The following is a 17,690-nucleotide window of genomic DNA, read 5'->3' as shown; positions in this document are numbered from 1 at the left end:
CTAATGGAGGCCACTCACAACTTCATCTACAGAAGGCACTATCATGCCTTGGATCAATAAAGGCCTGTCACAACACATGAAGGACTTGCATTACATTGCCATTCTCATGCTATTGTGCATTGTCTATGTGACTACATTGTTACATGGGGATTATTGCACTTCATTAACCAAAAATATGTGACCAAAGGGACATATGCTGCAGTGTGAGTGTCAGAGACATCAACTGGCAGTGAACAGCAGAACATCATGTTAGTGTGCTGCATTTAGAGATGTGTGCTGTGCACTTCAAAGAAATTGGTACATCTACACAGCTGACACCAATGTACAACCAATGTACAACTGTAGTTGTGCTTTAGTGCCAAACATAGTGTATTTAAGGAGGTAATATCACTTGCAAATGGATATATTTTACTTTGTATCTGTGGTGTAGTATAGTGAAATATACTTCAAATGTGACTGAGACAACATATTTGGATGTGTAGCTACCTTACCTACAGGCACATAGATGTGCCTACAGACAATTGTATGTGATGTTTAAATGCAGGGACATACATAGCTATTTGGCTGTGTCAACACAACATGGAGCATGACTATCAACTCAGCATGTTTCCATGCATCAGCTGATGATTGCACAAATTTGTCATATGCTGAAAGTACCTGGAGTAGTTAAATGTGGGCATTACAGTCAAAGTATTTGTGTTTGTATTGCATATAATGTTTGTGAGTATGGCACTATACTGAACATATGTCTCTGTCTCTTGCAACATCTACCGAGAGCAGGGAAGGAGAGGGGCCCAACACCGTTGGGGAAGTTACTGGCAAGACTGGTACACAGGAGTTCAGTAACACTGAGGGGACCAGCGCCTCGGAGAGGGACAGGAGTGCCCTGGAGGATTCCCGCCTGGAAACACCAACCTCCACATCTTCCCAGTCCAGTGGTGTCTCCTCGATGTTGGCGGGCACAGGAAGTTCAAGATCTGCATCTTCCCGGATGCTCCCCAAAGTGCAATCTGTGCCCGCAGCCCTAAGAAGGGTATAGTCTCCTTCCCCCAGGCACTGCTTCCCCTGTCTTCCCTGCTGCCCTCAGTGTAGAGGTCATAGACATTTTGAGCACAGCTGTGTGTGGGTCAGACTGCTCTCCTGAATGCCCTCCAGGATCATGGCAACAAGTTGTCACACGTTGTTGCGTTCATGGAGGGCATTCATTCGAACGTGGCTGGCCTACATCGAACTGTCCAGTCTTTGTCCTCCACAGTGACGGCAGCCATTCAGCAGTCTGAAGCTCCCAGTCCAGCTCCTGTCCCTTCCACAACCACACTCCCAGTGCCCCCACCTGACCAGAGTACACACACACCAGAGCCCTCAGGCACCCAGTCATCCATACACAGCAGACAAAACCAGCACTCTAAGCGAAGCAGACAACATACACCATCTCCACAGAACACAAAGAGCACACATGACCTCAAAACAAAAAGCCCATCACAGGACACTCAGGGACATAAGGCCAAAAAGCATGTATCCACATTACATTCCTCCGATTCATCACCATCCAAGGGCACTCCCATCCCACACCTGATCCCAAAGACACACCAACACTTGCCTTGTCTTCAGTGAACCTGGTGTCTGCCACAACTAAGCCTAAACACATTCAGAAGGCAGTATCACACAAAACTTTGACTCCCACCTATACCCCTGTGAAGCATAGACGGGAGAGCAAAGTGGGGTGTTTATCTCCTCAACAGGAGATGCAGGGGAAAAGGCAAGCCCACCCCCAGCGTACCAGAAAATCCCCATGGGAAGAGCCACCACCACCTGATACATTTTCGGGAAAGAGGGAGGCTGTTGGTGACACCTCACTTTTCACTTGTGGCAAGACACTTGTGGGATATCGGATCCCAAAACAATTGAGACCCCGCCCTACACATTCACCATCAGCCACTGAGCCTCCACACAGCATGTCTCCACCTCCCTGATCCACTACTCCACCCGTCCAAGCAGCCCTCAGGCTTCCACATCCACGGATCCCTCTACCTCAGCCAGTTCTCTCCCTCCCAGGTCCAGTCCTCCGACTAGCCCAGCCAATCATCCCCCTCCCAGTTCAACTTCCCACCCCATTCCTCTCTGAGCGGTGCCTGGACTGCCCATTTGAGGCCCCTATCCTGTGGTGATTCCATGTCAGTGGACTGTGTTACATATTGTGCAAGTTTTCATGCACACATGTGCGGACTTGAAATTTGGACTGGCCAATGGCCATGATGTTTTGCACTTTTGATGCCAAAACAGAGATTATGTAAAAAATGCTGTTACTTATGTTCTGAGCTTTGTTGCTGCCCTTGCTTATGATGCAGTGCAATGTATGTGTAAATGTTCATCTGTTACATGCTCTGTATGCAACATTCACTTTGGCATCGGCTTGATATTCTTCTGCAGAGGTTGCCAGAGGTTCCAGCCACATTTTTGTGTTTCTTGACTCAGAGGCATTAGGGTGCAATGATGCTTGTGATGCTTGTCTGTGATGGTCTACTCTTGTCCTAATTATTCTATTGTCTGGTCTCTAGTTTTGTACACATGTCATATTTGGATGCACCACAACAGCAGAGAATTCTATTCAAATGATAACTTGCGGGGTAGACAGGGTCCATCATATCTGTGGAATCTATCTTGATGTGGACACAGCAGTGTAGATGTGTAGTCATCTTGTATAGCCACATGGGTAAATTAGAATGTGTGCACTTGAGTAGTCATACAGTGTGATTGTCCTGTCATTAGCTGAAGTTTTGATGTGTATGTGCCCTTGAACATGACACTTGCACACATGTATGATCCAGTAGATGAGTGCCTGTTTGTTTACATGATCAGGCACCTGCTGTAGATTCTGGGTACATGTTGGAGTTGTTTGTTGAGCAATGTGCAGTGTGTCGGTATGACCTTGCAGTCCTGGGGCACACCTACTTGTTGTCAACGTCATTTGTGAGTATGCAGAGTGTGTCACTGCAATGCCTGTGTTGTGGGTTTATGATCAGCCATGGCTCTTGCTTACGTTTGTGCTCACTGTGCTGACTGGCTCAGGCAAATAAACATTGTAAGTGACTTTTTACATACTTTAATGTCATTTTACACTTTATTATGACCACTTTGTGCATACACATTGTGAGTTACTCCTCTATGTGTTTTTGCTCTGTACACTCCTCACCTGTCCAATACTAATGTACACACCACTTCAGTATTATATCTTCCACCCCATGCCTTGTCAGTGTTTGACCCTCCCCACCACTTCATAGTATGACACTATACTGTGGGAGGATGATCTGTGTCCAGAACCGATGTGCCCCTCAAGACTGTCTCACAATTTGTTATGTGCTATTTTCTACTTGATTGCAGTCATGGTTGCTCATGAAAAGTGCAGAGGATTTTCCAGCATAGTCCTCTAGTCATGATCCATGCATCCATGTGTTCCTGAGTTGTGCAGTAGTAGGTGATAGCAAAAGTGTGTATCTGTTTGCTGAGATACTTCTACCCAACCTGAGTGTGATGTGATCTGTGTGCTGTGATGATTTGTGATGTTGATGTTCATGGTGGAGCACTCAGATATGTGTGATACTGGTTTTGGTGGTGTTCACACACTGCTTACTGTGCATGCACTCCTGTCAGTGGATGATGCATTGTCCTTGCCAGGTGTGAGTCCCCCTGATGTCCAGCTGAGTTTGTTATGTTTATGGTTAAGTTTTTGTATGTGGATGTTATGTATTTGTTGTTGAGGGATACAGTCTGTATCCTGTGTTGGCTCTTTCTACTGACAGGTCCATGTGTCTGTAATGTTTTTTTAGCATGACATTGTTTGTGAGGAGTTTGTGTATTTGAATGCATTCAGATGTGTGTGCAATTTGTAGTGTGCATTTCTTGTATGAATGTCACATGCGGCAATGTGGAGTCTTGTTCATTAGCTTGTTTTGGGTGCACAATTGTGCTATGGCCTCCTATATTCGAACAGTCACTTGTCAGGATTGTGCATCTGAATGCTTGTGCGACACATTGACACCATGTTCACTTTGTAACTGGTCGAGTATCTATGTCAGTGTTTGCAGATTTGTATGGTTGCACACTGTGTTTATGATTGATATTTGTTCATGTATTTTTTGATTGGTTTGGATGATGGTGTCTGTGCAGTTGGCCAGAGTAGAAATGTTATCTATTCGGGTGCTGTCTGGGATCACATTGCTTATCCACTGTTTGGCTGCACATGGCTAAGCTTGTTGGACTTCTTTTGATGTGGTTTGTGTTACATGTGTTCGGCAATCGGTTTGGGATCAGCATTGGATCAGACATCCCTGAGTGGGATTCTGACAATTGTAGATACACACCAGGGTGTGGCATTGGTTATCAGGGAACTCACACAACCTTATTTTCACCTTTATCTGTGCTTCTCACAGGTGTTAAGTAGTGAAGGTGGGAGATGGGTAGATGAGGGGTATGTGTGAAGGTCATACTTGGGTTTGACAGTCAGGGAGTGTCAGCGTGAGCCATGAGTTTTGTGCTGGTGGCATACACATGTCAAGCTAGTTGACACAGATGAGGGGCTGGTCACTGTTATGCTTATGACAGTTCATATCATTCTGGGCCAATGCATTGCATGCATTGCTATTTCACAGGGATATTGCACAGATGTTACTTTCGTTCAATTTCAATCACTGTACCACCCATGTATGATTTGATGGCCTAAGTGTAGTGTGATATGTGGTACCTCTTGCATGTCATGTACAAATGGTAACAGTATTTTCTAAATGCTTTTCCTGCACTTTGTACTCCACTTTAGGCTAGTTTACGTATTATGATACAATGCTGCTGACTTATGGTATGTGTATGAGGCTACGTTTAAGTGTTGGCAGACTTGACATGCAGTGTGAACAGTTCCAAGGTTTTTAATCTGCACAGTGACTCTTCATTTCTTCATTTACTCACTTTAATTCACATGAGTGGAAGGCAGGTGTGAGGAGGAAGAGGGTTGTCATGAGTCTTAGGTCAGAGTTTCCTGCTGTCAATATAGACTCTTCCTGTCACTTTGGCATTCATTCACTACTTTGTAGTTGGTGCTACCTTTGTTGAGGTAGGGTAATGGTGAGTTGGCAGTGAAGTCAGTGTTGTTGATGTAATGGACATACACACATGGTGTCATTTATTGCAGCAGTGCACTTGTGAGTCAAATGCACAGTGGTGCTTACTTTGAGTTTGTTTTTTGAGTCAGGAATTTCTTACTGTGTTGCATGGTATGGACTATCATTGGGTGATATGGTTTGCCATTGTATGTGATGAGCCTATCAATGTCTGCTTGGGGGCTGTGGTGATCAGTGATTATGTGGTAGTGGTGTCTAATATGATGTGTCATCTACCTTGGCTCACTGACTCATTCCAACACCTTGATGGACTACTGTGAAATACACATACACACCCTGCTTGCTCTGCCCTCCTCTGTTCGGAATTGTATTTGGACTGACCCTTATTTGGGTGCAATGATGACTATTGTCATTTTAGAGGGACTCTTGCCTCAACCCAAACTTATGTTACTATACAATTGCTGATGATCCTAATGAGATGTCACTACAGACAGTGTCCCAGCACATGACTTCTTGCTGCAGATATGTTGTGCTGAGTGGTGCTTCTTTTACAATGCATGTGGTGTGGATGTTGTGATGTGTGTCTTGCTTGTCTGGGACAATGTCCTGGACTCCTACTACATTGTGGGCTGGTTTTACTGTGGATTCACCGCTGCGGTTAAATGACCGACACGACTGGGCTAGTTGCAATCATTTCTAGGAGGATGGGTGACCCCGATTCAGAGGTGTTAATTTGTTACGTGCAAGACATGTTTAATTGGACTATGGGCTATGTTCCTGTCTCCACCAGGTTGTATGTTGTAGACAAGACACGTATTTCACCGTGACAGTTGTGTGTTGTTGTTGTTGTTGTGCAGGGGTTGTATGTGGGGATATGTTTTTGACATACCTGCGGTATTGACCGCGACGGCGTCTTATCTGCTGGTAGTGGATCAGGTACAGCAGCGGAAGGGATTGTAGAGCAGGATCCATGCTGGCCAGGAACATGTGGAGGTGTCTCGAACTCGGGTTTCTATTTCCACAGTTGTGCTTCCGCCATCTCCAAATAGATGGTTTTTCCGCAGCATTCTGATGGGCTGGTTGACGCATCGTGATTTGTCTGGTGGCCGGAACGTCATTCTGAACTGTGGTCTTTCTCTATTGGTTCCCTCCGGCACCGTTGCGGAACGAAAAATCTGGCGTATCTGGAAACTCTGCGACGGATGGAAAATGGGCTATCTTTGCCCATTGTATAATGACGGTCGCGAGGAGTAACTAAATGAACGTTTTCCGCCCCTGTTTATAATTAAAGAAATAAAAATATATTTACTTTACTATTACATGACTATACTTCAGAAAATTTATCATTTTTCAAAACTGTTAAAAAAAGTATGTAAAAATATATTTTGTATTTTGTACATGAAAATTAAATGTTAACAATTCACTATACTCTATAATAAATGCTGAATAATATTAAAATGTCAGAATCATGTTTTTATTAATGTCAGAAATTGTATGACAAAACTAAAAAAAACAATTTAACTGTGAACTAAAAAATAAATACATGTGTTCAAATAAAATCATTAACAATAAAAACTAACATATGTCTCCTTTTTTATTTGAAAGGACATATAAACTCTTTGAAAAACTACATAATGCATAATGCTTTGCGAGGCTCTACCGCTACCGCAGGTGATGGGGAGGTGCTTCAACTGCACACAAAAGCACTGCCTCACCCCCGCAGTGTGGGATGCGGGACGCTGCTTGTACTTTCATTGGGGGCATCCATCTGCAGTCAACAACACGTTGGTGGGATTCTAGTCCCACGGTGCACCATCTGCCTTCCTCTGTCTCCTTTTTGACTGTCACTCACCCTGGTGGGACCGCAAGTCCCAACCAGCCCAACCACAGCAGGGACTACAGCATTCTACTGGCAGGAGCTGGTAAGGGAACCGGGAAAGTGTACCCTTGTGACTCATTTGAACAATCGTCTAAAATACCTATGCACTGTACCAGTTCGGGAAGTACCTGAGACTTTTTTCATCTATTGCCCATTCAATTTTTTAGCATTTTTCTTTTTTTCCGTTCAATGTGCCAACTGATTGTATCCTACCTCCCTGCTCTTGTTTTTATAGTTTCTATTTGTTTTAACTTCATCCAGGTGCTACCTGGTTGATTCTAGTGGAGAGGCTGCATCTTAGTTCTGACTGGTTTTAAAAATGGGAAAGCGCGCTTGCTTAGCCAAACACCCACCTCATCCCCAAGTGATGAATTCCTCCCCAATGCCACCAACCTCAATTGATAGGATTCTTCAGAGGGCTATAGGGGTGGTAACTACCAAAATAGAGTTGACCGAGAGCTGTTTGCCACTAACCCCAGACATCTTCTGTCCGGTGTATGAGCCATCCACCTTCAAAGCTGTCACACCTGTGTCTACATCCAGGTCAATAGAGCTCACATCCAGGGCAACAGAGTCCTATCCATCTCCACCCCAAGAAGTTCCACCGAAGCCAGTAACTCGCAAAGGTGGAACTATTACCAGTATACCAAAGAATGGGAAGCGTAAACTAGGAAACAGGTCAGGCACCAAAAGAAAGAAAAACATTTAGCCAACACCTAGTGTTGATGAGCTAGCTAGCACTGAGGGAACAGCAGGACCCTTTCCCAACCCTTGGACAGATGCTGATTGTCCATTTTGGGTGCGGAACCTGATAGCAGACCTACAGAGCCAACTGAGAGCCATTGTGAAGGAAGAACTTTCTCAGCTACTCAACCACACCTTTAATGGGGCATAATAGGCACACAAACACTACAATCAGTAATCCCCAATCTATAGGGAGGGGAAAGACTGTAGCTCCCAGACAGATAGTGCAGGTCCAACCTCCCCTGGCAAGCACGGCTCCCCAAGGGATGTACTCCCCAATGTGCCTCCGGGTCCCAGTAGGGCAGAAGACCATAGCAACCAGACAGCAAAAACCACTTTGACCCATTCAGAAAGGCCAGGTGTCCAGAAGGCCCAAGTCCCTAGGACTGTTACCGGCCCCAGGAGTTTTATCAATGAGAAAGGGAATCACAACCCAGCTTCCCATAAGAGGAGCTTGAATGAAAATAGTTCGACGGGAATAGGGCCCAGGGAAAGCAGAGAAGGGGTGGACCTTGACAAGGGCACAGGGAGAAGGCATGAAGCAGTGACTTTCCCCACTACAAATCTACCCCCAGCCTCACTTCTGTCTGTCATTATACTGACAGGAGTATCTGAGATTACCAACAGCCAGAAGGAAACGCAGTTAGACCTCAGAAACAAATGCCTTTTCTGGCTGGCTAGGCACAGGCAGTTCCCTTATGACAGGGCAGGGGAGATCCTAAAGGTTTGTAGAGTTGGCTGGGTGGGTACGAGACAAAATACAACGCAAGGGGACTGCGTAGTAATTACCTTTAGTAATCTCCTGATTGTCCACACCCTAGCAGGCCAGAATTCCTGCCCCCAGGAACCACCTACAGGGGTTAGGGCTTACACATTGGACTATTTCTATTCCCACTGTCATAGCCAACCTAGGGCCCATAAAGCCAGTGTCCGAGGTAAATGGTCTTTAGAACACCTAATGGCGGGCCATCCCCTCGACCCCTGCTATTTTACATTCCAGTAACAAATAGATTTGGGGCCCTAGAAGAGGTGGACTGACATGTGATGAAAGACGGCCCAGTCCCTGGATCTTGGTGCCGGCAGTCTGGAAGAGACATAGGGGAGTACAACAGCGGCCAGCTGAGTCAGATCACATGCTACGGGATTGGGATAGACTTACCATAGGTGTCCAATGGTGTATATGGGACTTGGGCAGAGACGCCTGGAATTCAAGTGGCAGCACCCCCCCCCCCAATCTTTAGTACACTAGGTGAGGTCTCCCCTCGGAAGTAGTAGAAGTACTTCCCTTGGTCTAGCAGGAGGATTCCCAATTCCCTAACTCCTACATGCATGATGCCCCTTTTGACAACTCTAACCCAGACACCAAGCTGAGGGTTTTATCCTGGAACATTTCCGGCCTAAAAAGCAAACTGCACTGCCCAGAATGGGGGCTTTTCGTGGAGAAATATGACGTGTGCATGTTCCAGGAAACGTAGGCAAGGGATGCCATCGCAAGGATCTGGTATGCATCTTTCAATGTACTGACCATTTCGGAGGGAAGAGGTAGATCTTCAGGGGGTTTATGTACTTGGGTCACTACACACCTGGGCTGTACAGTGGAGCAGCTGAATCCCCTATCCAATGACATTCAGTGCACTGTACTCACCTTCTCTTCTAGTTTGAAAACAGCCTTTATTAACCTCTATTCCCGTCCCGTAAGCCACAGCCATGAATCCCTAACCATCAACCAACTGAACACCTTTATTGCTACAGTCCCCACGAATATAAGGCTGGTTATCGGGGTGATTTTAATTGCCAATTTGAGCCCCTTGCTGTTCCTACTGACACATTTCTCAGCAAGGAGAATCAGCCATGGTTAATCCCTGACCCTTAAATCCCACCGATAAAGGCCTGGACCCCGTTGGCACTCCAGATTAATGCAGTAACACTGACCCACTCCCTGAGAGCGTGTAATGGCCGCACTAAATCAGATAAACCAGGGAAGCTAACTTTCAACAGAACTGGGCAATCCTCCCTGTTGGACTACATTCTAGTGGAGACCAGATTATGGTGAAGGGTTGTTGATTCCTCCATCCTGCCGCAACAGGACAACGACCACAACGCCTTGACCATGGAGACGGAGTTGCCAAATCTCCAAAATGGCTTGTATTCTTCGGAGTTCACAGGGCCCAGCTACAATGGGCTCTTAATCTGCTTGTTCTTTATGCACTTGGGCTACCCTGCGGGGTCACCGGCTTCTCGGAAATGTCAGTGAGCTCTGAATCTGACTCTTCATTATGGTTTGGGGGGCGTGAGATCTTCAAAATCCCACGGCTAGCGGCACCCCTGTAGTAAGTAGTTTAATACTCTCTAACAATAGAAGAAGAATAAGATGGGGGACAATCGAGCAGCCATCTGACAAGCTCGCCACACTATACTCTTTAACTATTTCGCCCTTATCATAATTGGGGGAGACTACCACGACAATGGACTCTCTCCAAAACATTGATAGAATAGCAACATTGCATGCAGAACTGACAACCAGTCTAACCAACATATTCTATCCTAGGGTATCTTCTAAGGCGAAAAAGGTTGCCAAACAATCCTGGTTTAATGACGCCTGCCATAAGGCCAAGAGAGCCTTGCTAGATGCCATCAAACTCAAGGACAGGCATCTAATTAAAAAAATGAGGATGCTCTACCGAGATACCATCCAACAAGCAAAGAAGAGCTGGGAGCTAGAAAGATGGGACACCCTAAAAATCGCCCTATCTAACAGGGACATGAAGGCGTTCTGGCCAATGGTGTGTACAGATAGTAGTGAAGGAAAGCCAGCCTTAGAGCCTAACATTGCAGCGGCTGTATGGAAGACCCATTTCCAGGCTCTATACACCACTGAGGACGTCTCAGACCCAAAGAATGAAACATCCTTAATAATCTTAGAGACTGTCTATGAAGAGGCACATGGGATCACTCTGACACAAGTTTTAAATGCTATAAGGAAGCTTCCTCTCGGCAAAACTCTGGGATTAGACAAGTTACCAGGGGACCTATTACGGGCAGAACCAAAAATATGGGGACCCTACCTATGGGTAATATTTAATGCTATTTTGAGAGGTATGGCGATACTACAAACTTGGGCCAGGGCAGAAATCTTTCCAGTTTTTAAAAAGGGTTCACCTCTACTGCCGACCAACTATAGGCCGATCAGTTTGATCGTTGTCACCCAGAAACTGTTTGCAAGGATCCTCCTCGATTGCCTTCATGTGTGGATGGAGGAGCATGAAGTCCTAAGTCCAAACCAAGCAGGTTTCAGAAGAAAATATCTCTACCATCGATCAAATCTTTAGACACCAACTACTATACCGGAAAACGGTGTCAATAGAGGGTGGTAGCCTCTATTTAATATTTGTAGATCTGAAGTCGGTCTTCGATTTGGTCCCCAGAGATAAATTGTGGGAGGTACTTAGACATCTGTGAATCCCCCCTACCTCTTGACCTTGTTAATCAGACTGCACAAGGGCAACTTTGCCCAAGTAAGGTACGGGAACTTTGGGAAATTAACATCCAGCTTCCCAGGCAATAGAGGAGTAAGGCAGGGGTGTGTGCTCGCCCCTACCCTGTTCTGCTTTTTCATCAATGCTTTGGTTGCCCAATTAAATGAGGTAAAGGATAATGATGCCCCAAAGCTGGCATGTAGTAAGGTGCCAGCAATGATGTTCACGGACGACACGCTGTTACTTTCAAAGTCGCCTATGGGCTTCCAGAGGGTTCTTGACAGCTTCCCTACTTTTTGCAAAAATAGGGGGCTGGAGATCAATACATTGAAGACCAAATTTATGGTCTTCAACCCAGCCAACTGTCCCGCCCAAATCCCTCCCTAAATGGCACCTTGCTCGAGAGAGTGTCAGTCTTCGAATATCTAGGTGTCACTCTGTCTGTAACGTTTGAGTGGGGCCTGCAAATAGCTAAAGCAAGTCTTAAGCTAGCACAGACTGTAGGGGAAATTGCTAAAAAATATAGAAACTCCTCCCACAAACCGGTCAGGCCTATAGCGGAGATCTATAAAGTACAAGCAAGGGGAGCCACAAGTATAGGGCTGAATTATTGGGCCATTGTCCCTCTGGTGGACTGACTAACATAGAGAATAACTTTATGAGACAAATGTTAGGCCTCCTGCTAAGCTCCCCCCTTATACCTCTATTCCTGGACTTAGGAATCAGACCAATCGCGGAGGAGATGGGACTTAGGCCACTAACTTTCTGGTGTAGACTGTGGCTGACTCCGGAACTAGCAGTCTATCAGTCAGAGTTAAAGGAGTTATTGAGTCGCCCGGGTTTGGGTAAAATACCATGGCTTTTATATATAAAGGATGCAAGCTGTAGGCTGGGTGAACCTAGCTTATGGAGCAACCCTGAGGAAACGTGTCCGGTAATCTCACGCTCAGAACTATCAAGAGCCTATAGGTCACTCAAACAAGCAGACATCCAGGGGGACTCTGAACTTGGACACCTGGCAGTTGATTTTCTAAGTATTAAAGCCGAATATCCGATTGAGTCCTTCCTGGATGATATCCAACCCACTCTGGCAAGGAAATTATATACCCAGTTCAGAACAGGGACCTTGCCGCTCTGTGCTTTCACGAACAAATGGCTGAAAGCCACTCCCCTTGGGTGCCCTGCTTGCAATTGTGTCGATGAGTCAGAGCTTCATGTATTTTTCTTCTGTCTTGGCTATAACATAGCCAGACAGCGCTGGCTCGTCCCACTTTGCTGGAATTTGGGGTTTTATGAACTGTGTGGAGACATTTAGAATTTTGAAGTATGGTACCCACACACCCATTGTTTTTGCCGTATCCCGATTTTTAAACTCAATGTGGCGTAGTCGTAGGGTGTTGGTAAACTCACCACCGCACTCACAAAATTCCCATAGTGCATGCACTGGCATTTTTTTATCTTTTCCCTTACTTTCAACCCCTTCCATATTTTAACAACCAAGATTAGTGATGAATTGAAATCTAATTGTGGTAAAATTGTATGTGTTTTCTTTTATGGCTGTAGCGGATTTACACAGGGTATCTGACATGGTAGTTGGTTGAGGACGAGATCAAGGTTTGAACCCCCCGAAACCTCCCACCCTGTGATTACTGTGATGTATTCTGATGCTGCTAAATTTGCAATTTGTGTTTTTATATATCTGTAATTTATTGGTTTATGTTATGTGTTTTTGTCCTAACTGTTTTTAGCTTGTACTTTTTTTAGTCTATATTGGCCGAAATAAAGTTTCTTGGAATGGAATGGAAAAAACAACCAAACAAACCTGTGGTACCCATGTGTATGTCTAGAACTGGCTTGCAAGAGTGTGAGATAATCAAAGTCCTAACCGGGGATTAGGGGGCTGCTTACGACCCCAGGGGGTGCTCCACAAGGTGGGGCACAAGGATCCAGCAAGCTCCACCAAACACTGGTGGGTCCACTGAACAGCCGTGGTTAGCTATGTTTGGAAAAGATGAAGAGCCCGCATTCAGGGCCCACAGGCAAAGAGGGGCCCTCCAACAGGTACCCCTCAAGAGGACTCCAATTCTAATCAAATCTCCTCCTTGAGTCCGTCATAATGTCAGTCATGTGTTCAACAGCCAGGGCCTGCCATAGCCGGGTATGCCACTGAGGAAGGGAGGGGACCTCCGGCTTCTTCCAAGCCGGTGCCACCGTAAGTTTAGCTGCCCCTAAGCATAGCCACATGATGGAGCGGTCTCCCAATGTTTGATGCTTTAGGTTAGGGTCACACAGTCCCAGCAGGACCCGTTTAGGTGAATCTGATATAGGGTACCCTGGTATCTCACTTATTTGAGACAGAATCTCCTTCCAAAAGGGTTGAATGGAGGGACAATCCCACCATATATGGCGGAAGTCACCTAGCATCCCGCAACCCCGCCAAAATCTGTCCGTTGTGTTTGGGAAGAAAGAGTGTCGCTTTTTAGGGAATAAATGCCAGTCGTATAAGATCTTATAGTGGGCTTCTTCTAATGACATGGACCAATTAGATATGTCATTGTAAAGTGTGTTTCATTCTTTTTCTGTTATGGGGGTATTTAAGGTAGATTGCCAGAAGGATGCATGTCGCGGGAACGAAGATGGGCCACTGTAAGGAGGAGTGAATAAAGAAATGAGATGCAGCACATGGCCGTTCCTCTGATCTGCATGAATTTCTCTATGGGAAGCAGATCCCTGGCAGCTGCAAGTCACATCTGGGGGAGCTGCACCCAGTATTTCAACTGGTTATAATGATACTACTCTGTTTGCGGTAATTTGCAAAGTGGAGAAGCAGTTTTCAGAGGAAAGTATTTCCCCTCTCACAAACATGCCTGATAACATTAGGCAGCCTCCCTTCCTCTATCTATCAAAAGTGCCCTCCGATAAGGTGGGGGGGAATGCATGGTTGAAACAGATGGGTGCGTAAGGGGAAGGAAATGGCGTCAGGACTTGTGTTTTAATACCGATGTCCCACACGCTGAGAGTAGTAGCTGTGGATATGCTAAGGTAGGCTTTTTTTTTGGTCTATATTGTTTCCGTTGCCAGAGGAGATCTTATATGGTTCTGCCCACTACTACTCTGTCCATATGTAGCCAGTGTTTGTCTGAGGCTTTTAGGAACCATTCGGAGATTGCTCAAAGCTGGGCTGCTCTGTAATACAGAGGAAAGTCTGGAAGGGGAAGTCCTCCTGTTAGTCATGGTCTGGTTAATAACCGGAGGGACAAATGCGCCCTGCGTTCCTGCCTTGTAAATCTTGATACCATGGACCTTAGCTCCACAAAGAATTCCCCATTGCTCCTAATTGGAAGACCGTGGAATAGCTATAAAATCCGGAGCAGCACCGTCATCTTGATCGCATTTATGTGACCAATCCAGATGATATAAGAGGACCCCCATCTCTCAAAATCTACTTTAAGCTGCCACAGTACGGGTGGGATTAGCTTTGTATAGATCAGATAAGTTAGGGGTGATTTTGATGCCTAGATAAGAGATTTATTTTTTAACACAATTGAGGGGCAAGATGGCTGTTATCCTCTAGTGGCAATGGCTGGTTAAGCAAGAAGGACTTTGAAGGTTTGACTTTGAATCCTGCCACCTTCTCAAAGCTTCGGAGTTCAGCTTGTATAGCCAGAAGGGAGGAGTGAGGATCTGTGATGGGCAATAAGACATCCTCAGCAATCAAAGAGATATGATATACGTCTGATCTAAATCGAATACCCTGAATTTCTAGGTTGGCCCTTTTTTTCCCTGCTAGTGATTCTATGCAAAGGGCAAAGAGCATGGGTGAGAGGGGGCATCCCTGTCTTGTGCTTCTTGATAGATTGAAAAAGTTAGATGCAACCCCATTAACTAGGCCCCGAGATCTAGGACTGTGGTAGTTAGCCTTCACCATTTCCGGGAAGTGGTCACTGAACCCAAATTGATGCAAAGTGGTCAACAGAAAGGGCCAATCTACGTGGTCAAAGGCTTTCTCTGCTTCTAAAGAGAGCAGAGCTGCTGAGATGTGTTTCTTTTGGACCTTATCTATCAAGTGAATTATCTGGCATAGGTTATCATGGGTCTGGCGCCCCTTGATAAAACCCGACTGATCGGGGTGGATCAAGTCAGGGAGAGTCTCCTCTAGTCTACTGGCTAGAATCTTTGAGTACAATTTAGCATCCAAGTTGAGGAGCACTATTGGCCTGGAAGAGTCAGATCAGATCAGAAAATACTTTATTCGACTCTTGAAAGAGCCATAAAAAATTGCACATGCATGTTTACAATTTAAAACTTTTTTAAAAAACAACAGGTCCACTTTCTCAGAATTTATACATTTATAAACAGCAGTTAATATTTGCTACGGATCTTAAAAGCAGTAAAAAGATAGTTTTAAATACAATATATAATTTCATTTGTTTCTAATGAAAGTAAATATTCCATTGCCAGTTCGTGCTTTCTGATCCCAACAGCAAGTAAGAGTGGGCAAATAAATTGCTTCCTCTGGATGGTATGCAAACTACAGAATAAAATTAAGTGCATAGTGCTTTGGCATGAATGACTATCACAAGGGCATGCTGGAAGTGATGCAAACCATGTGCCCCGAGTAGGGAAAGTGACTAGATAATGAATTATTTATAACTGCAACCTAGTCATTAAAAATGTCCGCCTTTCATATAGGTCCATTTGTAAATATAGCGCGGGATCGCTTTGTGGCCAGGAGAAAGGCTGTAGATGGTTAGGCGTGTTACGAATAAGTCCGCTGGTGACTTTGGTAGAAGAGAGATTTAATAGATGCGGGTGAAACATTCTTTAGGATGTCAGGATTTGTGTAATATTCTGTGGCACCCATCTTAGTGAAATTAATGTTGACATATCCTAACCAAGGTATATCTAGGCTCTTGTCCAGCCCCATTCAATCAGTCAATATTGTTCTACAAAGAGTAGCCTCAGTTTTTTTTCACATTTTTAACCAAAGCAACAGGGGTTGTAATGCAATTTTATCTTTCAAGTAACTCATTCCTACTTCATCACTGCAAAAAGCAACAGGGTAGTTCTGGGGCACTGATAGAAGTCTCCTTAAAAACTATTTTCCATTATTTGTAAGGATTTACAATTGATATGTCCCCAGACCCCAGCCCCAATGGTTTCCACAGAGAGGCTCTTGCTGTTATAGATCCATAAAATCTTCTTAGCCGGTTTGTGACCCAGTCTTTTAGCAAATCTAAAAATAGCATAATTGGATTTCTGGTATTGCATCATTTTAATGTTTAAAATGTGTTTGCAAATAAAATCAGCATCGAGTGGTACCCCCAGATAAGTAAAATACAGAAGTTTTTAAATTTCTTCACCCCCCAGCAAAAATGGCCTCATTTTAGAATCACATAGGTGGGGATTTTTCCTTATTTTAGGGTTAACTGTAATTTGTGCTTCCCCCATCGATGGGGATACCTGCTGGGCGGTCACTATTTCATTAAAAAGATTGGTCAAGTGAAGCGTCAAGTAAGCACCAAATGTTCTGTTAAATTGGGCATTTAAGCCATCGGGTCACAGGGCTTTGTGGCGTTTCAGAGCTCCTATTGCTTTTTGGACTCCTTCTTTCGTTATGGGCTGACTGAGCTTTTCATTGGTGGTGGGGGAAACCTGCGGCAGTTCTAGTGAGTTCAGGTACTTGGATAGGTACTTCTTGAATAGTGAGTCTGCTTTGTACAGCGTTTTATAGAACTCCCGAAAGGCCCAGGCTTTCCCTTCTTCACTATGGTGGGACACTCCCGTTTCGTTCTCAATCTGTCTAATGTACTCTTTTTCCTGTTTGGCTTTTAGTTTGCGCACCAGCAGGGATCCAACTTTGTTGTTACAATCATACCCTTATGATTGGAGGCATAAAAGTGATTTTTCTGCCCTGCTTTTGTAGAGTGCCTGGAGTTTCCCTTTCAGGGCTGTGACTTTCCTTTGGGCCTTTAAGGACAGGGCGTCCTTGTGAGTTTTTTCTGCTTGTAGGAGTTCCCCCTCCAGAGACAAACGCTTTGTATTATGTTGTTGATGTAGGGTGGTGGGCAAAGAGATATATTTGACCCACATCACTGCCTCAAACGTGTCCCAATTATTCAACTGTGAGGTCTCTTTGGGATCATTATTCAGAAATAACTCCTTTAACCTTTATCACGGAAGGGCAGGTCCCTACTAAGTATGTTGGGGAAATACCATCTCCTAAGCCGGGAGCGAGGAGCGGGCCAATTAAGTATTATTTCCAGTGGCACATGATCTGAAAAACATATAGGGTGTAATTTAGCTATGGAGACTGCCTGGCAGAGATGCTGGCTGATGAAGGCATGGTCTATTCTAGAGTAGAATCTGTGGGAATGGGAAAAAAGGAATAATCACACGCTGATTGATTCTGTGCCCTCCATATGTCTATTAACTCCATCCAATGCAACGTGGGTTTCAGCATCTTGGTGAAGACCCCTG

At 45.0% G+C, this 17,690-nt stretch overlaps 1 protein-coding gene across 1 annotated transcript in view; it reads left to right on the top strand.

The window, feature by feature from the left end:
* The window catches only part of LOC146867228 (uncharacterized), an 85,729-nt gene extending 75,741 nt beyond the window's left edge, over positions 1 to 9,988 (top strand). The window contains exon 3 of the mRNA XM_085620399.1: positions 9,821 to 9,988. Coding sequence (XP_085476525.1) covers positions 9,821 to 9,988 — 168 coding nt within the window. The remainder of the gene's footprint in view (positions 1 to 9,820) is intronic.
* The last annotated feature ends 7,702 nt before the right edge of the window (positions 9,989 to 17,690 follow it).

Source organism: Triturus cristatus, chromosome 1_2 (assembly GCF_964204655.1).
Source record: "Triturus cristatus chromosome 1_2, aTriCri1.1, whole genome shotgun sequence".
Lineage (NCBI taxonomy): Eukaryota > Metazoa > Chordata > Amphibia > Caudata > Salamandridae > Triturus > Triturus cristatus.
This window is presented reverse-complemented; position numbering and strand designations above follow the sequence as displayed.